Source organism: Raphanus sativus, chromosome 1 (assembly GCF_000801105.2).
Source record: "Raphanus sativus cultivar WK10039 chromosome 1, ASM80110v3, whole genome shotgun sequence".
Classification (NCBI taxonomy): Eukaryota; Viridiplantae; Streptophyta; class Magnoliopsida; order Brassicales; family Brassicaceae; genus Raphanus; species Raphanus sativus.
Window position 1 is genome coordinate 3,454,003 of NC_079511.1, and position 26,453 is coordinate 3,480,455.

General features: G+C 38.5%; 3 protein-coding genes and 1 long non-coding RNA gene across 5 annotated transcripts; 3 read left to right on the plus strand and 1 right to left on the minus strand.

Annotated features, from left to right (window-relative positions):
* Positions 1 to 1,662: 1,662 nt before the first annotated feature.
* Positions 1,663 to 3,493, plus strand: LOC130499508 (uncharacterized). Of its 2 annotated transcripts, XR_008938370.1 has the most exons (5): positions 1,663 to 1,724; positions 1,829 to 1,930; positions 2,073 to 2,400; positions 2,486 to 2,966; positions 3,368 to 3,493. It is a non-coding gene; the product is annotated as an uncharacterized LOC130499508 (long non-coding RNA). The 2 variants fall into 2 exon arrangements; XR_008938374.1 differs by lacking the exon at positions 1,663 to 1,724 and having other exon boundaries at positions 1,898 to 1,965.
* A 1,285-nt stretch (positions 3,494 to 4,778) lies between these two features.
* On the plus strand, positions 4,779 to 7,511 carry LOC108862103 (E3 ubiquitin-protein ligase WAV3-like). The gene is made up of 2 exons (XM_018636140.2): positions 4,779 to 4,979; positions 5,131 to 7,511. The coding sequence occupies exons 1-2, from the start codon at positions 4,863 to 4,865 to the stop codon at positions 7,309 to 7,311; spliced, it is 2,298 nt and encodes a 765-aa protein (XP_018491642.2). The 5' UTR covers positions 4,779 to 4,862; the 3' UTR covers positions 7,312 to 7,511.
* Positions 7,512 to 10,350: 2,839 nt separating this feature from the next.
* Positions 10,351 to 16,638, plus strand: LOC108843075 (glucosamine inositolphosphorylceramide transferase 1-like). The gene is made up of 17 exons (XM_018616170.2): positions 10,351 to 10,642; positions 10,796 to 10,875; positions 10,986 to 11,160; positions 11,264 to 11,335; positions 11,462 to 11,747; positions 12,246 to 12,386; positions 12,471 to 12,575; positions 12,667 to 12,805; positions 12,927 to 12,976; positions 13,070 to 13,120; positions 13,200 to 13,319; positions 13,404 to 13,538; positions 13,614 to 13,760; positions 13,856 to 14,128; positions 14,208 to 14,330; positions 14,456 to 14,623; positions 14,724 to 16,638. Exons 2-17 carry the CDS (start codon positions 10,815 to 10,817, stop codon positions 16,410 to 16,412), a joined length of 3,735 nt encoding a protein of 1,244 aa, XP_018471672.2. The 5' UTR covers positions 10,351 to 10,642; positions 10,796 to 10,814; the 3' UTR covers positions 16,413 to 16,638.
* Positions 16,639 to 18,612: 1,974 nt separating this feature from the next.
* LOC108862205 (uncharacterized) lies at positions 18,613 to 24,553 on the minus strand. Its single transcript, XM_057005351.1, has 19 exons — positions 24,238 to 24,553; positions 23,956 to 24,059; positions 23,729 to 23,818; positions 23,569 to 23,644; positions 23,369 to 23,443; positions 23,176 to 23,229; positions 22,655 to 22,714; positions 22,453 to 22,569; positions 22,207 to 22,301; positions 21,901 to 22,109; positions 21,420 to 21,517; positions 21,215 to 21,318; positions 20,969 to 21,131; positions 20,683 to 20,805; positions 20,433 to 20,515; positions 19,852 to 19,984; positions 19,724 to 19,753; positions 19,533 to 19,603; positions 18,613 to 19,434 (listed from the first exon to the last, which is right to left on the minus strand). Exons 1-19 carry the CDS (start codon positions 24,274 to 24,276, stop codon positions 18,741 to 18,743), a joined length of 2,418 nt encoding a protein of 805 aa, XP_056861331.1. The 5' UTR covers positions 24,277 to 24,553; the 3' UTR covers positions 18,613 to 18,740.
* Positions 24,554 to 26,453: the final 1,900 nt, after the last annotated feature.

Consider the following 26,453-nt stretch of genomic DNA (forward strand, 5'->3'; position numbering starts at 1 on the left):
GGTCCAACAGAATGTTTCTGTTTTAATAAGATAGATGTAAAATAAAACATATTTTGAATTTATGATGGATTTAAAATTTAGAAAACAATTGTAATTGTGTTTTTTATGGACCTATTAAGACCATACAAAATTAACCAAATCTGATTATTAAAAATTTTATGGACTAAATAAACCGAATACTCTTTAAACAGATCAATCCCTGAAAAATAAATTGGTAACTTTTTTTTGCTCTAAATCTTTAACTAATAAATACTTAGAAATATGATGGTTTTCGAATGCTTCAGACGACAGTCTATATGATTGATAGTTAGGTTAATTTAATACATTAGTTAACAGTAACTACCAAGAATTCCATTATCATTTACCGTGATACATTAAAAAAAAGTTTTTCGTAACTACAAAAATAATTGGGTAAGTTTTTATTTGTTGCCAAAATTTTTTAGTGTTCAATTCACATATATAACTTTTAAAGAATTGGGTAGCAAACATATATATTCGATAGATACACCAGTTTGGTGATAATAATTTTGTATATTTTTTTCTTATTCTATCAAAACAAATATATCACACTTATCTAAATATATTTTTTGTCAATATAGAAAATAAAGTTTATATAGTTGTAACCTTATATTTATAATTTATAAATATTTTTTTTATTTATCCACTTTTCATATTATAGGTGATCGAACTGAATTTATAATTTCGTATTTTTGTTATAGAATATAGAGTTTATATAATTGTAATCTCGTATAATGAATAAAATATTCTCGAACATGATGTACCCCCACTTAAATGTAGACAATTATATATTTAAATTCAAGAAAATAAAGTTTATAAAAATTATAAAGAAAATAATTCAGAAATAAAAAGGTAAAATCGGTGCAAAATCATTGCTTTACAAATTAAAATCGTTTTATAAATTGTAATCAGTTTATCAATTATAATTGGTTTACTAAACTAAACCAAATTAAAAAAAGATACTAAACATAACATCCGGTTCATATTAAAAGGTTTTGTTGAACATGGTCGTATATGTTAAGGAAGATAATATCCCTAGTGAATCTCCTAATCGAATTTGGACCAACGTCTTTTTCGATTGCATCTTCGATCCAATTTAATTGGTTTGACTGACTGGCCTTAAAATTAAACTTAACTAATCCACATCAAACAAGTAATAAAATGGGAATATGCAGCCTTGTGAGACTGTCCACGTAGGACACAAAAATCCTCCAATCAGAAACGTTTTGTTTTGACACGTCAGATAGGCTTCTACGTATGGGCTTCAATTGATTTTTTTTTTTTTTGCCTAAATGAACCCCATTCAGAAACCCAAACCTACTAAGGATGAATTGATCGTAGTAACCTCCAACACTTCGTCTTCTCCCATCGAAGATCATACGGACTCAAAAAATTAATACCTTTGTTTCTGTTTGTGGCAGAGGTTAGGATACACCGTTCTGGATTCAGAGACTTCCTTTTGAAGCCGAAGCTTCTCCAAGCTATTGTCGACTCTGGATTTGAACATCCATCCGAAGGCAAGTAACTTTCACTCCGGCCCTTTGTTTCTTCTGAGAATTCATCTTGGTTTACTTTGTTGCCCTTACACCATTTAATGGCTAACTCTATCTTTGGAGAAAATTGAAAGTTTGGATTTTGTTTTGCAGGACTACGGAAGATGATATAATTGTATATCAATCTATGTTATAATTGTTTGGTTGTCAATGGTAAGATATGCTTTATCTTCTTCTTCTTCTCTTTAGCTTATGGGTTTTCAGATCTTCGTCTAAGCCATATATTGAATTAATGTATGCATTGTTCTCATGTACAGGATCTAACTAATTTTAGAAGCATTGATTTAGTTGGATGATGAACTGACGTTAACCAAATCAGAATTACTTGCTAGCAAAAGATCAGTGTAAAGAGATCTCCGGTATGATTATCCAAGCATCATAGCTTTGTGTTTTGGTAACGTGGGGTTTGGTCTCATTTTTAAATCAACCATCGTATACCCAATCCGTTTATACCACATAGCATCATAATCCCTTTTTGTCTGCGCAATTCTTTATGTCTAGGTTTTGGATTTTGGAGGCAAAAGGGGTTGTGCGTGTGTATTGAAGATTGATATCATCTGTAAACCTAAAAGATTAAGATGATACTATCTGAAGAGTTGTTGCTGGTGCAGTTGTCAATCAATGAACGGTATCCAAATTTTCAACAAAGTTAAGGAACAGGTAAAGAAGACAAAGAATGTTCTTACTGAACATAGACTGATAGACACGGTCATGGTCACGAGCATGATCTGGAGAACAACACATCCCCGACGACCACGATCCAGACGAGGAAGATGCTGAAGATTACGACGTTGGCCAAATTGACCAGCAAGCCACGGTGGTGCAACAGGTATGTTAATTCCTTACCTTACTTCACTTTCTCTACCAGTTACGTTTTGGTATTTACGGTTTATTGGATTTGTGTCGAGGAAAAGCTCATCACATTCAGAATCCGATGAAGGAGATTAGGCGGAGATAGTTCCTCCAGTCTCAAAGGCTTTTCCTGTCATGGCAACTTCCCACACTAAAGTTTCTGAGCCATTAAAGCAGTGGAACCAGTACGAGGCCGCAATACCTCTCACGGACACGAAGCTCTGCCTCATCCTGCAAGACCCTTAGGTGTGTCGGAACAATAAGAAAAAGAGGTGTTCCTACGATGACGACGTATAACACTCCTGTGTCTTTACTCTCTCTGACAGAAGATGTCACTAGAACGTTTGTTCCTGGTGAACAACTTAGAGTCAACATCAAGAGAGACAGAGGAATGTAGAAAGGGACGTTTGCTCATGTTTTTTTGTATCGCAGCTGGTGCAGAAGTTGCAGCAGCACAGCTCTTGCGAAGAGGAAAGGAACATGTGATGATGTTCAACTAGGCTCCTGGAAGAGAGAGAAGGAAAACAATAACAGAGGAACGAAGTGAATTCTTTTTTTATAGGTGAGTGGCTTTTGTTTTCAAGCTAAAATCGTTTTATCTATCTGATAATAATCATGGTGTTGTGAACAGCCGTCGTTTGAGTTAGAAGAAGAATAGAGAAGAAAATGTATTGAGGCAAATACCCGTTTAGGGTTTCTTATTAATGATGTGATCATAATTTACAAACCCTTAGACCCATATTTATACAGCCTCAAAAAACCCGATTTCCTTTTCCCAATAGAAATAGTAACTTTCCTAAACCGAAAAGGTATACCGTACCCACGAGTGCTGGGCATTTTACTGGTACAATAGAGATTTAAGACACACAGATGCAACACATGGCAAGCTCAAACTCGCCTCTTACGAGGATACTATGTTTCTGTTTTGCACTTCTGTTGTGCAGATTTCTTCATGATCAATTGTGGGTTTCAAACAAGAAGTCAGTGCCAATACAACAATAATTAAAAGATTGGGTTGCTTCTTTTGGTTTAGTCTTTGAAGATAAAGCCGAATTTCAGAAAACATTTGTATGCAGTATTGTTGATTTTTAAGTTATTTTGGTTAAATTATGGTTTGGTTATTCGAAGTAATTTATTTGATATGCTGTGGTATGACACTCAAGTAAAATTCTGCTTGAAATATAATATTTTATTAATCTATAAAAATATTTTCAAATAGCTTTTTTTTTGTCAGCAAATATTTTCAAATAGCATAAGAAAAGTTTCCAACAAATAATATTTTATAAAACAAAGAAATATCAACAGATGCTAAAATAGCCTACAAAACATAATTACTAAAACACTGAAAGCTAAATCAAATTTCATTATAATTTTTAACACTTTTATTAACACTATTTATATAGTACTTTAAAATATAACCTTTTATAATTCTATCATATTACATTTTATTTTCAATTGATTTAATTTGGAGTTTGATTAATTTATTATCGTGAGAAAGTAATTAGTGTAATAATATTATAGTTTGAAAATCTTAGAAAAAGTATTACTTATTATTACTTTAGCTTTTTTCAACTATATCAAAGTGAAATAAAAATCAAAAGAATAAATATTAACTATTACATTTTTTTAGTTTTTAATATAGTTTTGTGTGTTCTTATAAAAAAGAATCTAATTTAATTACTATATGATCTTAGAAACAAATTAAAATTTTCATATGCAATTAAATTTTTTTTAGCATCTTCAATAAAATTAATATATATTTTAATATTACATAATTTTATTGTAAACTCATCCGCCGCGGGCCAACCCCTAGTTTATATTAAACGTTGAGAATCCTAAAGTCTAGATTTTTAAAGATAATTGACGCTAGAAATTTATATTATTTCTATGATAATTGAAGAATAAACATCGTAAATCATAAAACTGAAATATTATAAATACCTTTGTCAAAAAAAAAAAAGTTATTATAAATACCTTGTTTGACCAATTGTAAAAGGTAAATGCTAAAAGAAAAAAAAGAAAGACAGTTGGCAATTTCTTTAAATGTTTCGCTTATTTATTTCTCCAGAGACCGCCTCTTCTTCGTCTTCTACTACTTATTCTTCAAGTCTTCTCCTCATCCACCTCTTTCCAGTGGCGGAGCTATGTGGGTGGGAGGGGGGTCAGTTGACCCCTGTGATTTTTATAAAAAATAAATTTCACTCATATATATTAGGTAGTTGTTAGAATATTTGGTTAAAAACCTCTAGTTTGACCCCCATAATTCAAGAACAATTCTTTCTTTTGACCCACTTTAATATTTTCTTAACAAGTTTACATAATTAATTTAGTAAATGACCCCTCTAAAATGTGATGCTGGCTCCGCCACTGCCTCTTTCCGTCTTCTCCTTCCAAACCCAACCCCTTTGATTTTGTGTTCCCGAGTCTCTGCGTTGCAAAATGGAGAACTCAAACGATGCGATGAAGTCGAACTCTTCTTCCACCGATGCCTCACGATCATCCGATGACGCGACCCGATCCGATCCGTCAGATCCTCCCCCTTCCACTCCCTTCAAGGTTCGCTCTATCTCTCTATCTCTACCATCTGTCTAATCAAAAGTTTTATGTAATTTTAGGGTTTTGGCTAATGTTTATCCCATTGATCGTCTCCAATTAGGGTTTAATTAGGTTTAAGATTGTTTTTTTTTGTTTTTTCGAAATTTTGCAGAATGAATGCGCGATTTGCTTGGATGAGATGAGAAAGGGAGACGGGAAGGCGATATTCACAGCAGAGTGCTCTCACTCGTTCCATTTCGACTGTATCACCACCAACGTGAAACACGGAAACAGGATCTGCCCTCTGTGCAGAACTCAATGGAAACAAGTCCCTTCTTCGTTTCTCGATAATAACCGTACCCCTTCCCGTTTCCGCATCCCTGTCCCCGTCCCTGTCACCGTCGTCCCCGCTGAAATGAGTTTTGAAGATGATGAGTTCTTACCTCAGGAGGAGCCTCAAACTCATGCTGATCAGCGAGAGGGTGAGCCTCTCGAGGTTAAACTCCTCCCACAAGTCTCTGCAGTGGCGAAAAAACCTGCTAGTGATTTTGCCGTTCTTGTTCATCTCAAAGCGGGTGGTGAAGTGAGTGATAGTAGCTCCTCCTCCACCACTCGAGCTCCTTTGGATCTCGTAGCGGTTCTCGACGTGAGCGGTAGCATGTCCGGACCCAAACTGGAGCTCTTGAAGAACGCGGTGGGGTTTGTGATTCAGAATCTCGGCGAGACGGACAGGCTATCCGTGGTTGCTTTCTCCTCCGTTGCTCGTAGGCTGTTTCCTCTCAAGGTGATGTCTGCGGCCGGGAAGGAAGAGGCGATTCGAGCTGTTGACTCCTTGGTCGCTGGAGGTGGGACGAATATCTCCGAGGGGCTTAAGATTGGTGGTAGAGTGATCGCTGACAGGAGATGTAGAGTTCCTGTTCCGGTGATGATGCTTTTGTCCGATGGACAAGACGGGTTCGGTTATTCTCATTCTCGGTCTCGGTCTGGTGTTCGTGATTACGAGTATTTGCTCCCGACGAGTTCTACTGGTCGGGTTCCGGTGCATGCTTTCGGGTTTGGCTCTGATCACGACGCTGAGCTGATGCACGCGATTTCGCGAGTCTCTAGTGGCACGTTCTCGTTTATTGAGACGGAGACTGTGATTCGCGATGCGTTTGCTCAGTGTATTGGAGGGCTTCTCAGCGTTGTTGTTCTTGAACAAGTTGTTGAGATCGAGTGTGTTCATGAGGAGGGACTGAAGATAACCTCTGTTAAATCGGGAAGCTACAGAAACAGCGTGTCGTCTGATGGAAGAAGCGCCACGATCAGTGTCGGCGACATGTACGCAGAAGAAGAGAGGGACTTCCTCGTGGTTCTTGAGATTCCGTGTTCCCAAAGTGAATCCATGTCGCTGGTCAAGGTGCGATGCGTCTACAAAAATCCTGTTGGGAGAGAGACGGTCCGCGTGGAGTCGGGTGAACTAACCATTCAAAGGCCGAATGAGCTAACGGGAGAAGAAGTGGTGTCCGTAGAGGTTGATAGACAGCGAAACAGGTTTCTTGTTTCACAAGCTATGTCCGAGGCGAAGGTTTTAGCGGACGGAGGTGAGCTGAGCGGGGCAGTGGAGCTTCTCAGGAAGAGTGAGAGGGACTTGGCAGAGACGCTTTCGGCAAGGTCGGGTGATGGTCTTTGTGAATCTTTAACCTTGGAGCTGAGAGCGTTACAAGAAAAGATGACGAGCGAGAGGATGTACCAAACGTCAGGTAGAGCATATGCATTGTCTAGCATGAGCTCCCATTCCGCTCAGAGGGCAACGGCTCATTACTCGCCAACGGTGTCAGGATGCTCGCCAGGATACTCGCTAACATCGCCTGCATACTTGCCAACCTCCCCAGCATACTTGCCAACCTCCCCAGGATATTGCTTGCCACAAGCGTATCAGACGTCAGCAATGGCTCGTATGGTGACTCGATCTCAGGAACTAGGGATCCAAAGCCCACAACCTTCCCCTGGTCCAGCATACGCATTGTCTAGCGTGAGCTCTGATTCGGCTCAGAGAGCAACGGCTCCTCCTTACTCGCCAACATCCCCAAGATACTCGCCAACGTCCCCAGCATACTCGCCAACATCCCCAGCATACTCGCTATCGTCCCCAGCATACTCGCCAGGACCAGCAGGATATAGCATACCACAAGCGTATCAGACGTCAGCAGTGGCTCCTATGGTGACTCGGTCTCAAGAACTGGGGATCCAAAGCCCAGGATACTCGCCAACATCCCCAGTATACTCGCCAGGACCAGCAGGATATAGCTTGTCACAAGAACTGGGGATCCAAAGCCCAGAACCTTCCCCTGCTCCAGGAGGCCGAACCTGAATTAAATAAATAAAGGAAGGGTTTGCTTGCTTTGTTTTGTTTAATGCAGTGTTTTTTTTTTTAATTTCTGGTAAGAATGGTGATTGAGTTGGTTCAGTCACCCTGTGTTTGTTTTGTGTTTCCGCAAGCAGCAGACAGCAAAATAATAATTATTGTCTTAAATTTACTTGAGATCAGTTACTTAAAATTTTAAAATATAAGTAAGCTCTCAGTTAACAATATAGAAAACTAAACCTTGTAGAAGCAATTCTGAGGAGTTTAAGATCACAATGCTCAGTGAACATTACAAGCCTTATTCCATGACTCATAATATAATTTTTGATCCAGTTCACATCTTCACTAATAGACTTTATTCAGTAACAAGCATCATACACCTCTTTATTATTTGTTGTGCTCAGTAATGGTAAACATATATTCTTCAGAGCAAGGTTTAAACTTTAAAGTATGAATCACACATAGTGTTTAGAAAATAGTAGGAAACTTTGCTGAAGTAAGTGCACTGAATTTTACACAATTTGAAGTATTGTAGTGACAATCTGGACCACATTTTCATTCCCAGCCTTCTTTATGCCTTCTATATCAGTTCTGCAATCACCTCACCTGTTTTTATCGCACCATGAGTGTTGATCGCCCCTCGACATTATGGACCATTCTCATCTGTTCCCGTGGAAAAGTTATATTAGTGTTCTATGAATAGTAATATCTTAATCTACCAAATATAGTGTACCAAATATAGTGTAAATATGCAATTTATACAAACGACAATAACAAAGATCTACGTGCACAACAATTTATTTTATACTAAAATATTTTTGGACTGAAATTAAAAACCAGAAAAGTGCAGCACACATGAATCTAACACATGTCACCAGACTCAAAGGAACAAGCAATGTTTTTACAAACCACATGCATAAAAGACAAACAAGTGGCAACACATCAAATAAAGTATGATGATTGATTTTATTTACCAAATCTAAGAGTTACTTGCCTTGTCTTCTCTTCTCTCAGAATTCTGGATAAATGTTGAATTTGAAGTATCAGAAACTTCTTCTTAAGCTTCTTACGGTAAGTGATATCTAAAAACTTTTAATCCTTTTCATTTATTTGTTAATTAGGATTTTGTTATTATAATGGGCTAATTGGATTACATATTCACAAAACAAATCAAAATTAAAGAGCCCAAAATAATTTTTTTTTACTAAAAACAACTTGTTCAATCTCCTATGCTTCCAACCACGCCATCGACGATGCCAATTCTGAATCGTGTGCTTCTCGCCGTTCCAAACGTCTCAAAATCGGAATTGTGATTCTATGTCGATTCCGAGCGATTCGGTTTCCGTTTCTGTTCCAGGAAACACGAAACGCATGATCAATAACGATTCCATGATTAGAAAGCCTCAGTTCAGAAAAAATAACGATTCCATGATACGTAGCCTAAAACACACTTATCAAGTTCATTATCTATCTTATCTCTCTCCTTTATAGCAGCCTTTCTGCATCTTAGTGCAACATCACCTAAACTCAGCATTTTGTCCCGTCGAAGATTCTATGTAGTCCTATTTCAGCAGTCCTTTCGTTACTTCTCTGCAATATGAGGAAATCTCCAGTCAAAAAAATTTTGTTTTAAAAGAACGATCTCAAAATTTGTTGGAGTCGATTTCGATCTCAAGATTTTTATGAGTGTTTTTTTCTTTAACTATCAATACCATTAAAACAGAAATGTTTTAATCATTCAAGTATATCCTTAATGAATGTTTTAAATGTTTCAGAAATATCCTTAATGACATGAACAAACAAAAAAAATCATTAATGGCATTAGTGTCTTTTGATTTTATGGGCATATTTCAACATTTAGATGGACTTGCTAACTAATTAAATGAGTCATGTTTTTATATAATCAAATTCAAATTTCATAAACTTTTTAATATCAATACCATAAATTAAAGTCTACAATAATTTTAATAAGTTGATATTAGATATTGAAATTTTGTAACTACACGGGATAAGACTTCAAAAATATTATTGGCCAGTTTATATGTTTAGCAATATTTTATATAAATTATAAATCTTTAAAATTATATAATAGCCCAAATAAAAATTTCAGATAACAATATTTTGAAAACTGACCCGAACACTGAACCGGACAATTTACCGGGTTACTGGGTCGTTGAGTCGACTGCAGCTAAACCGCGGGTGAACCGCATATTAATAAATGAATTAATTTTATTATATAATAATATATTAACTAATAAAATAAAATAAATATAAATATATAAAACTAAAGTTACTACTTTCTAAATATATTTAAAACATAAAATAATAGTTTGGATATGTATATATTTTATGTTTAATAAACATTTAGAATACTTAACTTAACTTTTTATATTTTTATTTTCATTTGATATACAACTAAAAGAATATTCTACTGGTTCAACCGATAGTTCAACTGGTACCGGGTTTTGGGTTTTAGTGGGTTTGAGCGGGTTTTTGCAAGTTTTTAAATTTTGGGTTTTGTACCCGAATTTATTTTAGATCACCGGGTTTTCTGGTTCAACTGCGGGTCCGGGTTGGATTTCAAAATACTGGATAAAACTATTGTTTAACGTATTTACAAACATAAAACGGCTGTGGCGCATTTTAAATTTCGTCATACTGTACACAATATAACAAACCCGCATAATTGAAACTTAATCATGTCATAGTTTATATAATTAAAACGAAGAATTATCAATCTTTTATATTGAAAAAACAACAGAAAAAATACCCTCAGAATCTAGTTTCTACCTTTATGTTTTAAACTTTTAATCATGTTAGTTTATGCTTAGAGTATCTTTCGGGAGTGTTAAAAGAAAACACACATTAATGAAAAGATCCAAAGTCAATAATATCTGAGAAGTTTTTGGAATAATATAAAATGAAGATTTTTTGCATATTCTTAAAATATATTATTTATTTAATAAAATTGAATGTTATGTGATTCCATTATTATTTTATAAAACGTGCCTCGCAAGCAGAGGTCAAACTTAATTGATTCGTTACCAGTGGGCTCTTCTCCTCCCCGAGTGCATGTTTCCGTAAAACCTTAATAAATTTTTATTTGTTCTGGGTGGGCGAGGAGAAACCAAGAGAAAATCTCGTGACCCTGTTCTCTCCAGAGCGCACAATCTCTCCTTTCCCCGTTCTTCTTCCTCCCATCAATCGATGTAATACAACCCTCCCTTGTTTCGAGCTTCTCGTAGGGCCTAGTGGATATTAAGTTCTGCCACCTACAGCGATCGACTGATCGAGGAAGGGAAGGAAGGGAGCAGGAGATCTCGATTCCCCCATGCACGTACGTAGGCCTCTCTCATGTTCCCCATTTCTTATTCAATTCCTTTATTTCCCTCTGTTTCGTTTTAATACACAACTCTGTTCTGGGTTTTTTGTCGTTTCGTATAAAACTTTTGATTTTTTTATAATCTATGTTTTGATTAATCATCATTAGGGTTCGGAATCGAGGTACAATGCAAATGAATCATCCTATCTCAAAGCTAGCTCTGGTGTGGTTAACACTTCTCGGCTCAGGTTTGTATAGAGAGAGAGAGAGACTCGATTGATTGATTGATTGATTGATTGATTCCCTACTTCACAACACTTGGTTCCTCATTTGTGTCTTTGATGTCATTGTCTATCAGTTCTTGTCTCCTCCTTTGCGGAGCTCGAGTTTGGTCATTGTGAGAGAGTTGTGAAGAGATGGGCAGATACTTCTACTTCTGGTGAAGAAGATCCTAACAAAGACAAACGCTCGCTTAAGGATCTGCTCTTCTTTCTCCATGTTCCTCGAACTGGAGGCGGAACTTATTTCCACTGGTGAATCTCTCGTTCTCTATCTCTCTTACCAAAAGTGTTTATTTATTTATTGAGTTAATTTGAAAAATAATTTGTTTAATTTTGTTGTTCCTGCTTGTTGAAGTTTCTTGAGGAAGTTGTATGATCACGCTGAGGAATGTCCTCGTTCTTACGACAAGCTCCATTTCGATCCTAGGTAATCTTCCTATGGATTGCGCTAGCTAAGTTAACTTTTGAATAACTTAGCAGAGCCATGAGATCAGTAGATAGTTCGAAACCTTTTCCTTCGTTTGGCTCATCATCCCTCTGTAAAATTTTATAGGAAGCAAAAGTGCAAGTTGTTGGCCACTCATGATGATTATAGCTTAATGTCTAAGCTTCCGAGGGAGAGAACCTCGGTTATGACAATAGTCCGGGACCCTGTTGCGCGTGTGTTGAGCACTTATGAATTTTCAGTAGAGGTGGCAGCTAGTTTCTTGGTGCATCCCAATTTGACTTCTGCGACGAGGATGTCTGGCCGCATCCGCAATAATAACGTGATAAGCCCGCTTGACATATGGCCGTGGAAGTACCTTGTTCCATGGATGAGAGAAGACCTCTTTGCTCGGGTATGTCACATTCATCTTGTTCTGTTGCATATAGGGCCTAATGGTTCGGTTATTCGGGTTAGTTCTGTTTGTTCAGTTCAATATAAATTTTACCGAACTAACCCGAAATAAAGTTTGGTTCGGTATTGAATTACTTTGGTTTTTGAAAATCCTGCAGAAGTTTTTGATTTTGGTTATTTTGGTTTAGTTCTGTTAAAAAAATTCCTTTAAATTCGGTTAGTTTGGTTATTCTGATTAATTCGGTTTGTTTTTTTGGTATGGTTTGGTAAGAAACTTTATTTTTAAAAACTAAAACAAAGTAACCTATTACTGAACCAAACAGAAACCTACCAGACTGAACCGAACTTCTCACCTAAACCGAAATTTCTGTTTGGCTGGTTCTGTTCAAATCACAGGCCTAGTTGCATACATAGACGGCTTTTAAGCTCTTATACGATAAGAACAAACACACAAAACTATCCCCACTGAAGCTTGTTACTCATGTTTGGTCTTTGTTAGAGAGATGCACGAAAACTCAAGGGAGGAGTTATTATTGAAGACGACAACCCGTATGACATGGAGGAGATGCTGATGCCACTGCACAAGTATCTCGATAACCCTACTGCTCATGATATAATCCACAATGGAGCAACGTTTCAGGTTTCATGTTTCTTTGTTTTTTGATTTTTTTCAAAGTAAACTGATTAGAGAATCTCTCCAGAGCATTTTCATATCATTTCACAGATTGCAGGATTGACAAATAATTCCCATTTAGCAGAAGCCCACGAGGTTCGGCATTGTGTGCAGAAATACAAAAACCTCGGTGAGCCTGTTCTCCAAGTGGCCAAGGTTAGCTAGCTACACTTGTTCTTCTTCTTCTTCATCATAATGAACTGTACTTTGGTAGCAGATTCTATAAGTTTTTTTTTTGATCTTGCAGAGAAGGTTAGACAGCATGTTGTATGTTGGATTGACAGAAGAGCATAGAGAATCTGCTTCACTTTTTGCTAATGTAGTGGGTTCTCGGGTGCTTTCTCAAGTGGTTACATCAAATATAACTTCAAAAACTACTAAATCAGGTTGGTGTAAGTTTCTCATCTTAACAACTTAGAGTCAGATAGTGAATTGATGATGATAATGAGAGTTCTTTTGGACACAAATCATAAAAATTCTAAAGCTTATTTTTCTTGATGCTTTCAGAAGCAAGTGTTACTATTCCAGAATCTGGATCAGATAAGAGTGAAATCCAGGTGAACTCTCTTGTCTGCTCCTCAGTGTAATGAAGTCTTTTTTTACTCGGGTGAAACTGTCTGAAGTTGCTGAAAATGTCTGATAACTTGCAGAATGGTACATCTGAAGTTGCATCCGGTAAGATAGAAGCAAAGAGTGGAAATGTAAGTAACTTTCCTTTTTTACCATTTATGTTCAACTTGTGAATGATGTGATTTTTTATGTCTGTTGTATACAATTTAGATGACGGTAAAAACTTTGATGGAAGTCTATGAGGGATGCATTACTCATCTAAGAAAGTCCCAAGGAACCAGACGTGTCAACTCCCTGAGGAGAATATCGCCAGCTAATTTTACTAGAACGGTAAAAAACTATATTATGTGCCTGATTTAAACCAAGTAAAGTAACGCCTAGGTAATCTAATCTTTTTGATAATGCAATTTACAGACGCGTGCAAGAATTCTTAGCGAGGTCATTGAGCAGATCAAATCGCTTAACAATCTTGATGTGGAGCTTTTCAAGTACGCAAAAGAAATCTTTGTTAAAGAACATGAACTAATGTCAAAGAAGATGGTTTCAACAGTAAGTCCCTCTTTGTTGTAATGAAACTTGCTCGGAGTTTCTCATTCACAATGTCGCTGTTGTTGAATGTTGCAGACTAAGAGAAGCATTGTTGATCTGCAGAACGTGTTTGGAGAGATGGATGATGAAAAGCTGTGGAAGTTGGTATCAGTGACATTGATGCTCTTACTGCTCTTCCTCTTGTTTCTTTTTGTAAACGCTAGAAGGAGAATAACCTCTAAGGTTAAGACTTGATTCTTCTCACTTGTGGGGTCATTTGTAATATTCTATTTGTTTTCTTTTGGTGGAAATAAAAAGTTTTGGGTGTTGCCTTACAGGTGAAAAATGAAAAAGATCAGAAGCAAAGCCCATACGTCATTTCTGATACTCACAGTGGAAGCTCCGTACGGCGTTTTATGTTCTTCGCTTCATGTTTTATTCTATACGCTTTGGTGGCCGCGACGTACGCATGGCTAGCGTTTCCACCGCATGTCGGACGTACAGATCATGTGTCTTCTTCTTCGCTAGGTTGTCGAGAGGACAATGAGGGTTCCTGGTCCATTGGTGTTTACTATGGCGATTCTCCCTTCACTCTCAAACCTATAGAAACCGTGAGTCGTCTCTGAATTCTCATTTCTAGGGTTTATAAATGTGTATTTTTGGTGACTTTGTGGGGGTGATGGGAGACAGGTTAACGTGTGGAGGAACGAGAGTGCAGCATGGCCTGTGGCTAACCCTGTTTTAACATGTGCCTCCTTGACCAACTCTGGTTTTCCAAGTAACTTTGTAGCTGACCCATTTCTCTATGTTCAGGTATATATACAGTTTCCACTTTTCTTCCTTGATGTTGCACTATCTTTGGCTTATATTTATTTGTTTCATTAATACAATCTTTGTTGCAAGTGACAAAAGTCAAATATTATCCTTTTTGAAAACAGGGTAATACTCTTTACCTCTTCTTTGAGAATAAAAACCCCATCACAATGCAAGGGGATATAGGAGTTGCAGAAAGTACTGACAAAGGAGCTACTTGGAAGCCTCTTGGTATAGCTTTGGATGAGGCTTGGCACTTGTCTTTCCCATTCGTCTTCAATTACAACGGACAAGTAAAGATACACAAACAAACAAACAAACTTCCACAGAGCGTTGTTTCTCTAAAATTATTATTATAGCTTACTTGTGTTTTTTTTTTGTCTTGCTAAAAAGATATACATGATGCCGGAGAGCAGCCAGATAGGAGAGCTACGTCTCTACCGTGCAGTTAACTTCCCATTGATCTGGAAACTGGAGAAAGTCATCTTGGAAAAGCCGCTCGTTGATTCAACCATCATCCATCACCAAGGAAACTACTATCTATTCGGATCAGACCATAGTAGCTTCGGGACCAAGAAGAACGGACAGCTTGAGATTTGGTACAGCAGCACACCCCTCGGCCCGTGGAAACCACACAAGAGGAATCCTATCTACAACGGTAAAAGAAACGTCGGGGCAAGAAACGGAGGCAGACCGTTCTCACACGATGGGAGTCTCTACCGTGTCGGTCAAGACTGCGGCGAGAACTACGGGAAAAGGATAATCATATTCAAGATCGAAGCTCTCTCCATGGATGAGTATAGAGAAGTCCAAGTCCCATTTGATCTAGAAGCGTCTTCCCGTCCTAAAGGTGAAAATTCTTGGAACGGACTTAGGCAGCATCATCTCGTAGTGAGACGGTTAAGTTCTGGTGGCTACATTGGTCTCGCTGATGGCGACCGTGTAGCTTCGGGAGATTTGTTTCGTCGTGTTCTTCTCGGATACGCTTCTCTAGCAGGTGCTATTACACTGGTTGTGTTACTAGGGTTTTTGCTTGGGATCGTTAACTGCGTTGTTCCGTCAACATGGTGCATGAACTACTACTACGCGGGAAAAAGAACCGATACGGTTCTGGATTTGGAAAGTGGCGGTTTCTTGTCGGACAAGTTAAGAAGACTGTGTTCTCGGTTAAACCGAGTACCATCTTTTCTAAGAGGACGCAGTCCCAAATTAGGAAGATTAGGACTCGGTTTGATACTCCTTGTAGGAGTTTTACTCTCGTGTCTAGGCATCGGTTACATATACGGTGGAAGCGGAGCTGTTGCGCCTTACACTTTCAAAGGTCATGCATCTAAGTTCACGTTAGTGACTATGACTTACGACGCACGTCTCTGGAACCTGAAAATGTACGTTAGTCATTACTCTCGATGTGCTTCTGTGAAAGAGATCGTTGTCATATGGAACAAAGGACCACCTCCTGACCTAACCGAGCTAGACTCCGCCGTGCCGGTTAGAATCAGAGTCGAGAAGCGGAACTCTCTAAACAACAGGTTCAATATCGACCCGCTGATTAAAACGCGTGCCGTTCTCGAGCTCGACGACGATATAATGATGTCTTGCGATTTGATCGAGAAGGGGTTTAGAGTCTGGCGCGAACATCCGGAGAGACTGGTCGGATTCTACCCGCGTTACGTCGATGGAACCATGACTTACGGCGGTGAGAAGTTCGCGAGGAGTCGTGAGGGATATAATATGATTCTCACGGGAGCTGCGTTTATGGACGTTGGTTTTGCGTTTGGGATGTATCAGTCCGACAAGGCGAAGCTTGGTCGGGAGTTCGTGGACGAGCAGTTTAACTGCGAAGATGTTTTGTTGAATTTCTTGTACGCGAATGCGAGTGGTTCAGCGAAGGCTGTGGAGTATGTGAGACCGTCTGGTTTGGTTTTCGATACTTCGAAGTTTTCTGGTGTGGCGATTAGTGGGAACACGAATCAGCATTACAGGAAGAGAAGCGAGTGTCTACGGAGATTCTCTGAGTTGTACGGTAGTTTGTCTGATCGGAGGTGGGAGTTTGGTGGAAGAAAAGATGGGTGGGATTTGTAGAAAGAGGAGTAGTTGCTTGTAGGGCAAGTAAGTAGTTCTTCAGATAAGTTGCGAGTCTTAAAAATTATAAAATTTCTAGCCCTTCACGGGATCACAATGTTAAATCTAGGCTCTTTTTTCTCGTATGATCGTGTTAGATGTGTTTAGAAGGTGTTGTAGGGAATGAACAAAGCTTCTGCTTTCAATATATTAGGAAGAAAAACTGTTTTTTCTTTTTTGTAAGCCAGGAAGAAAAACTGTTTATTTACATGAGTTTGACCATAGTCTAAAAGTTGGGGCCAGTTTTAGATAGTGGACGAAGTCTACCTGTAGTGGGCCGAGTCATGTTAGAACCCAACATATATGATAAATATTTGTCACGTATTAACAACTTTATCACATTTAAAAAAAATTGGTAATATCAAAATGAGGGATGATGTCAGGGTTTCTTACACTCTACAAAATATTCAGAAATGAAACAGATAGGGTGATGAAGGGGAGACATATTTAATATACTGCAGAAATGGGAACTCACTCACTGATAGTTTACAGGTAGGGTGTCGTTAGCGACTGTTCTAGAAAAAAAAATCTAATGAAGAGAATTTAGAATTATATTGTTCCATAGTATTGTTTCATCATGTGTCTTTTATCTTACCGTGGTATGTTCCATTTTGCTAGCAGTATGTTTACAGATAAACATATTTAGCTTATATATGAAAGACAGGTGAAGAAAAGCCAACGTTTGCCTTTTAATGTTGGTTTAGCTCTATGAAATAATTTTATTCTTTGTATTCTTCAACGGTAATACCTCGCTTTTGTCATGCAAGAATTACAGAAAACTTGACAACATCAGAAACCTGATGATAATAAACGGGAGTATAAACATTTTTTTCAAATCTGTTTTCAACGTTTAAATATACTATATCGTAGTACTCGTTGCAATCTTTCCAACGTACTATTAATCTGGCCTTGAATACCACTGAATTGGCCGGAAAAGCCACACTAAAATCGAAAAAAATCACCCTTTTAAAAAAAACTGTGTTCTAAGAAAAACTACTTTTACTAGCAACATTGTTCCTAGAGCAAGAAATATAAAATTTTGAAAGTCTTCAAAACTGTTAATTAGAATTCCTAACCACTAGAGTTTGATGTATTAATCATGTATATAAAATAATTTTTTAGAAAAAATTAAATTTAATAGTGTAAAATTGCAGTTTATGATTGCCCACTCTCATTTTTGGAGAGTGAGCACCACGTGCCCATTTCTATGATAGTTAGTCCATGGATTTCCTTTGATTTTCGACATTTTTCAAAATTCTTCGAAAAAGAGGCGCGTTCAAGTTTCATATAGAGTTAAAAGACAACTAATAAATCAAACGGCACCGTTTTTCGCTTTATGCAAATTTTAAAAACTCGACTTCTTACGATGTGTAACAAAAGCTCTCCACATTCTCACTGGAACATACTCTTTTTAAATAGCCCCCATAGAGACTCATAGTAACTAACACATTGCTTACAGTTTTTTCACTTGTTTCCAAAATGACTCACACTCAACTAAGCCCACACTTGACGAAGAAGCTTGTATCTTGCATTTGAAGTCGCAGAATCATTAAACTCACTCGTTTTGTCGACGATAGATGTAAGAGGAGAGTCCAGCTCCTCAAGCTCCTCAAGCTCCTCGTCGCTCGTGTTTAAGATCGAAGCTCTCTCCAAGGATGAGTATAGAGAAGTCCAAGTCCCGTTTGATTTAGAAGCGTCTTCCCACGTAAAGGTGAAAATTCTTGGAACGGACTTAGGCAGCATCATCTCGTAGTGGAAACACGAATCAGCATTACAGGAAGAGAAGCGAGTGTCTACGGAGATTCTCTGAGTTGTACGGAAGTTTGTCTGATCGGAGGTGGGAGTTTGGTGAAAGAAAAGATGGGTGGGATTTGTAGAAAGAGTAGTTGCTTGTAGGGCAAGTAAGTTTACAGATGGGTGGGATTTGTAGAAAGAGTAGTTTTCATGTGTTGTATGTTCCATTTTGCTAGCAGTATGTTTACAGAAACATATTTGGCTTATATATGGAAGACAGGTGAAGAAAAGCCAATGTTGGTTTAGCTCTATGAGATAATTTTATTCTTTGTATTCTTCAATGGTAGGTAATACCTCGTTTTGTCATGCATTAGTTGAAGAAAAATTATAGAAAACTTGACAACATCAGAAATCTGATGATGATAAACGAGAGTAAGAAACATATTCTTTTTTCAGAGGAAAGACATTTAAACTAAATTTCAACTAAAAGTAAAAGTTTTTTTACACAACACTCTCGATACAAAATCATAATGTACAAGATTAGCTGATTTGTTTTCACTCCAAAACTCCAACTTGTTGATCCACTTTCCAGAAATTGTTATCGTTGAACTCCTTCACTCCCGAACTTTCCTCCTCCGCCTTTTGGTTCTCAACCGTCTCCATCTTCCTCTTCATCGCTCCAGCTTCCCCTACTGTCCCTTCTTTCATTGCTTGCTCCATCGCTTTTTCTGTCCCTTCTGCTTCCACTCCCACGAACTCCACATCCTTCTCGAACAGCGATCTTTCTGTTGGTGACGATGACGACCCGTTTGGTATCACAGGTTCCATTTTTGCCTCAGGCATTGGTATGTCGAGGTTCATCATGTTTTTGCTGTCATCATCGTCAAGGAATGGGTTCAGACCAGTGCCACTCACTTGCATATCGGATGACGGTTCGCTCCAACCAACCCATTCGGGTGGCTGTTCTGCAAAAGCTTCTTCGGTTTTATCCGACGTGTTGAAGTCGAAGAAACCCATTGGATTCTCCATTTGGAAGTTGGTTTCAGCTGCGCTATCCTTTGGATTCCTGGTTAGATCATCGTCTTCTTCTCCAACAACCACCTCGTCGTCGTCACTGCTGCTAGTGTTGGCATTGAAGGCTCTGTTAAATTCCTCGTCCTCCTGTAACGTATTGGAACCTGCTGTGTCAGAGGGCGTACAACCGAATCTGTTGTCTTGGAATGTGAACCAATCTGAATTCGTAAACAAGCTGCGGTAAAGTAATGAGAAAGATTCAAGTCATAATTATATCAAACAAAATATGCGGACACCGGTATCTGTAGAGAAAAAAGAGAAGGAAAAACTAACCTTCCTTGGTCATCCCCGAGTCTCAAGGATGAAATTACTACTTCCGCAGATTCATCGTCGAAGTACACATCCTGTGTAGTATGAAAACAAAATACCAATTTTCAACATAATGTTATTGACGTACATCCCTGTATGTATCATGGTGTGATAAAAAGGAACAAAAGGGGGAAGAGGAAGTCTGCAAGACTTACATCATCATCTCTGTCAAGAGCATTTTGGTCCTGACGAGAGAAGAAGATAGGAGGAAGAAGATGAATTCAATACCAGTTAAATCGTCATAATTGAGGGGAAAAGGCGGGTAACTAGGATGAGAAGATACCTCTTCATTGTCATCGTTTCCATAGATTCTATTCGTAAATGCTTGGCTTAAATTATTGGCCAGAGCAGCAACATCGTAATCCTTGTCTTCCTCATCGCTATCTCTTGTCCTATCTTGTACTGTCGTTGGGCGCCTACATTTAATTTAAAAGATGGGCTTAGGAATATTAACCAAGAGTGAATATAAAATCTAAACCCCCAGGACAAGCTCATGATGAGAAGAAATAACACTGGACTATGACTGTAAGTTGTATAATATCTTAGAGTAATCCAAAGTCCCACAACAGATCACCTTCTAGATTCAATAGTATAGAGCAAAAACTGCATTTGATCAGGTCTTACTAATCATGAGTAATTTTATTGATTGTATAACCTTACAGCAGAACTAAAAAGAACTATAAGCAAACCCACAAAGCATATTTTCCCTAGCGTTAGTCACATTAAGTAAATATCTTTAAGGGTTATATCCAAGATGGACAAGGATCACCATGTAAATTTTTACATCAATAATATGCATATCTAGCAGTGACTGATCAAGCTGATGGTTACTATATGATTAGTGAGCAAAGGTAATGGACATACCCGCATCCCCATCTGTAGACATTCTCAACAGTGTTGCGCTCCTGCAGAACACTACTTTGCCACTCATTCCATTCGCTGTTTTCCTAAAGATTTGAGAATGAACAAAGCCCAGTCAGCACACATAAAAACTGCGCTGAGAGTGAGTGGACACCTCATCGCACGACTCGACTAATGGCTTTATATTCCGTGTAGAGTGACAAAAAAAACGCAGCAGAAGAAAAACTACAGAGCAAGAGACTGTAATACCAACCTGAAGGTATCCCTTTAGCTGGTCATTGCTGTTACTCAACTGACCAATTTTATTTGATATTCTTGTGATGTGTCCAATATATCCGACTCGAGGGGGTTTCTTCCCAGTGGCTGCTACAGTTGGCTACCTCACACAAAAGAAACAGAAAATGGCAAAGGGTACTTGGTTAGGTAAATGAACTTTGGAGCAGTGAATCAATGGCTCTAACTTGGAGCTGCCTTAACATGACACTACGTCATATACCAAGGATCAATTAAAACTTTGTGAACATAGCAAATGGTAATACCTGGCTATCACCTGCGAGATCCGAGTCCTTGTCTGAAGCGAGGAATTTTCCAATCATATTGCATTCTCGAAGGATATGGTTAACCATCAAATCGCTCTTGCTTTCGAGACAAGAAAGTATTATAGCCTCCACTTGATGATGAAGAGCGTTATTGTATGGGTACCTTCATACGTTAAAAGTGTGATTATATAAGATGTAGAAAACGCAACACCGAAATCAAGAGTTTGAAGTTTAGAAAATGCCTACTCAAGAAATAGATCAAGGGTTCTTTTAATTATTCCTGAACTAACTAACTCCTTCTGTGCAACTTCACTTCCAGTTCTCAACAAAACTGCAATAAACTCCACAATCTGAAAGAAAAAAATTGGGACACTGTGTCGAATTAAGCATGGAAACTTTATATATTAAAACCCACTGTTGCTGTCGTAGAACTACAACTTTTGGATCAGACCTTTAGACGATGCTTTCCAAGAGGAGGCCTCAGTTCACCATATGTTGTAGGCAATACTGTGCTGTCAGATGCTACATTGAGAAGCATAAGCAAGTCGCCTGCAGAAAAAATATAATGATCATTTAAGGCCATCGAATACGTAAAACCTGATTTGGAATGTTTGTATGAGACAGTATCCTACATATACAAAAAGTGCTCCGAAAGTATCTCAAAACTTTATGGCATTGATGTGAAACCAGTTTCCTTTTAATCAATATAAACCAAAACAGAACAGACAGCATAGCGACTAGCGAGCAGCGAAAATCAAACATGACATGCAAATAGACCTTAAATCCACGCAAATTGGAAGATATCTCACAGAAGAAAATGGATGGCAGTTGTTTATTTGCAAAAGTAGATTATGTGCATTCAATCCCAAAAGGGAAAAGTAATATAATCTTGATAGTCATGTGAAGATATTACATCATATGTTCCAACTTACTGAGTTTAGGCAGCATGGCACCAATAGTCTCCTGAGACACTGGGACAGGAGACTCGAACATGTGTTGTTGACCTCTATAAGAAAACATAGATGATGACGCAGCTGATTTTCTCGGATCCAGCAGAGAGGTGCATACTGAAAGCGAATGAACTAGACCCGATTTTGAGTGCGAGTCTTCAAAAGCATGGCCAAATATCCTAGCAACGAAACTGCAAAAACAGGGAAAAAGTTGTGCTGCCACGTGAATACTTCTGTATCAATATACTGAAGCAATATGAACCAATAATGGAATAAAAGGTTACAAACCCAGGGCTAGAGAGTTGTGTAGCTAAAGCTGATGGTGCATTCCGAGAAATTGCACATAATGTTTCTGCAGCATTTCCCTGAACCTCCGGAGGACTCTGATTCAAGTTGGAAAAGATTGCAATAAACTACAAATGTCAGATCAGAGTAAAGATGACAAAATAAACTAGGAAAGCCAGATCAGATATCCTAGATTTATCAAACAGAATCACGAGCCTCTTGTAAATATAGAAAATCTTCACCACTTACAGATGGTTTAAGTTTGTCCACGATCATTTCAAGTAAATTGCTATCTGCGAGCCATTGCATCACATCCAGAAAGTTGGGATAGACTTGATCATCCGCCCCGACCAAGCGAACCAAAACCTAGACATTGTCACATAAACATCAATTGCAAAAATGATCTCTGAAGCTACACCAACTTGCACTGCGTCTAAGACAAACCAATTACCTCCATGATGGATGTTATTCCAATCAAATCAACCAACTGGCAGAAAACATTTTGATGCCCCTGTGATCATCAAAAGTAACTATAAGAACTGTAGGTACTAAAAAAATAAACAGTTCAACTAATTTTGCGGTCACAACAAAATAATTGCTAGCAATTCACTCGAGATTAGAGTCATGTCAATCTTATCTTCTTACAATGTAGTAAGTCGGCAGAGATCTATCTGTCAAGAATATAATGGAAAGAACTATGAATTCTGAATTGCATAGTTAACAGAAAAGAAGTCTTACTCTACAATTCTCCTACAAAATTTCAGTAACTAAGTCAAATACATTTCATAAGATATTGCTAAAGTTCTCATTTAAAATTTCCAGCCACCTAAAGTTCATCCATCATAAAGACCCCAATTTGACGGAGATGTACATATTTTTTACAGCTCAATCAAAATCTAATCACAAAGCTCATGCAAGAAAGGGAGAAAGAAAATAAGATTAACATCCTTTTAAGTAAAGGTTATTTCTTACTTTCACATAATTCATAAGCACTGCAGTTTTTCTGACCATAAGGCAAATGACAACCTACAGCAAACAGAAACAAGCAGCAGCACATCATGGAGCCTTGAAATAAGTGAAGCCATATATATTATATATGAATATAAACAAAGAAGTACCAGAAGTTGGCTAAATACGCAAACTTATGTAGCATAAGAGAGAGTACCTTGCTAAAATAGCCTGCCAGCAATGCAGTATGAGGACGATTAGGTTCCAGAAAAGAAAAAAGCAAGTCCATCAGCTGCAAGAAAATTAAGCCAACAATTGAGGTAACAATAAAACACATTACAGATGCACAAAACAAATGAAAAGTATGAACTGCCATTTGCGGGAAAGGTAAAAAGATGAATGAAAAAAAGGAAATACCTCTTGGTCCTCCACCAAAGTTTTTAGAATAACATCAATTTCACATGTAAATATTTCACAGGAGACGAATGGAAACCTAAGAGAAGAAGAAGCTATTTATTAGCTCGAGAGGAAAGAATGGAGTAAGACTAGGTAACTCCAATGAAGCAGCATATATTACTTGAAAACACGTTTACTATCAGCAGTATCATTTGGAGGTTCTTCAACAATGTACCGCAATAACTGCTCCACTTGAGCTTTGTCCCTTAGACTGCAAACATTATTAATACACAATAAATGAAGCTTTCCAAGAAAAAATATTGAACTCCTCAAATAAACCTTCACAAATACAGCAGACACTAGTTTCCATCTGGTTCTATGAAACAACAGATTAAAAAAAAAACTAACAAATTGATGAGGCGGCTGTTGAAAGCCTTGCATTCTTGAATAATCTCTTCCTCATCAAGAAGCTCTTCCAAGGTGAAATTCTCTTTGTCTAGTATCGTCTCCACCTAACATAATGAAAGAAACATCAACATGAATAATTCAGAAAACTAAGCAAATCAAAATTCAGAACAGAAACTAATACAATTTATCCACAACGAACCGTGTTCAAAGTAACGAAGCACTGAGAATAATAATCATAAGATCAATTTCAAGGGAAAAGCTACAGTGGACCAGAAAACTCACCGGAGAAGATGCAGAGAGAGACGTGAGCTTCCAGAACATGGCTCTGCGAGTGAGGAGGAGTGGAGTGGAGCTCAAAAGCTTCGCCGTAGCTGAACAAAGAAGGAGGAGAACTTGGCTAGATCCGTACCGAGAACCTAGCAGTGAATCTAGGACTAGGCAATCGCTTCTTCGTGGTGGAGGAGCAGTGATTTCGTCGTATGGGAGAGCTGAAAAACCCTAACCGATCAATCAAAAGAGAGAGAGAGAGAGAGAGATTGAGATCCAAGTTTTGAAAATTTTGCATAAAACAAGGGGAAAAGGGAAAACGGGGAATTATTATTTGATTGTTTCTGTAATAATCTGACTTGAGTGTGTGTTAAACTGTTAATTAATAAATAATGAGCAAATTCACAAATTCGTGTATAAATTAAGGACTTATTATTTTTCTTCGTGGTTTAGTGTGGTGGTGGTGGTAGTCACGCTGGTGTGAATAGTATCTTTATGGTTCATGTCATCTTTGTAATGTAAACTTTGCCTCAAGAACAATATTTATAATGCAATGTATGTGTATTTCACCTTGCATTATTACATTATAAAGCTCTCTGGATCACGCCTATTTAGTGTCTACGACGAAGAGTTAGCAGCATGGTTTACAGTTTGCTAGAAGCTAGATAAAATTTTTTTTATTCTTATGAAAAAATACTAAAGTACCAATGCAAGATACGTTGTAAAACCATTTTTTGTGCAATGGCGAACCCCTGGTTCCCAGTCAACAGTGCTTCCGCCTTCTCTCCATCGCCTCTCACCCCTGGTGACAGTCGGATCCGCCTCCCCCCTAAACCTCCTGACCCTGACCCAGATAACCCCCTCTCTCTAGCTCGCTTCCCTCCCCTCAACTCCTCCTCTCCTCCTCCTCCAAAACCCTCAAAAACTCCTCGTACTCCTCTGCCTTTCAAGAGTACAAGCTTACCAAATACTGAATCCTCCTCTGGGATGTCGGTTAAACCCATTTCTCCTTCTCCTTCCTCTGACTTTTTCAGATCTGGAAATACTGTTCAACAACTTGAAAACCTTAAAATCCTCCCACCAAAAAACTCATCCCCTATCAACACCAACTTAGCTTCAAGCTCTTCCTCTTTCTCTCCTATCCCTGCTCCAAAACTCCCGTCCACAAACCCTAACCCTAATCCTGGCCTCCTTCCATTACCGTGCTCTGTTCCTGCAGAGCAAGCTCACACTGTTACCCCTCAACCCCCTAAAAACCCTCAAAATCCTCAACCCCCTAAAACCAAACCGACCGCTTCTGAAGCTACTCCCTCAAACCCAAACCCAAACCCATCAATTGCAGAACGGATTCGAAAATCAGTGGATAAGTCTCTCCGACGTCTAGCTCCAGTAACTGTAACCGATACTGGTAGACCTAGTGTTCAGATTCCAGATGCAGTATTCCAAAAAGGAGCTGAGTTACACAAGGATTTCATCATCTGTTTTTTCAATGGTCGGCCTCCGCCATTCAATCATGTTCAAAACGTCCTCAACCACTTGTGGGGTAAAGGAAACAGAGTTGAGATTCATTCTAACCCTCACACCCGTTCTATGCTAGTGAGAATCCCGTCAGATTACCTTCGACAAAAGATCCTTGAGAAGCGAGTATGGTACATTGGAGACTCCATGTTTCAAGCCGTTCAATGGACCTCTGATGCTTCTGCTGCTTCCCCGCCACTGGAATCTATTCAAATATGGGCGCACCTCAAAGACATACCTCTAGACTTGAGACACTCTGATGGCTACAGTCTGATCGCAGGACTAGTGGGAGAGCCAAAAGAGACGGATGACTTCACCTTAAATCTAGTCAGCCTCTCTATCTCTCATGTAAAAGTTGCAGTTGACCTTACAAAGCCTTTGCCTACTGTGGTGGAATACACAAGAGAATCCGGTGAAGTCGTTGAGGTGTCTGTCACCTACCCGTGGGTTCCTCCAACTTGCTCGCACTGTAAGGAACTAGGCCACATCATGAAAAACTGTCTATCGCAGCCTCCTCCACCTAAGCATAAACCTGTTGATCGCAAAGGCAAGGGCCCTGTCTCTGATGAAACCGGCCAAAAGCCACCAAATCCCTCTGAAAATCTAAAGAATGCCAAGGAGCCGGCGTCTTCTGATGCTAAAGAACCTTCTTCAGCCTCTGCCCCACCCTCTACCTCAGCCCCTCCTGCCTCCTCTAAAGAACCTTCTTCAGC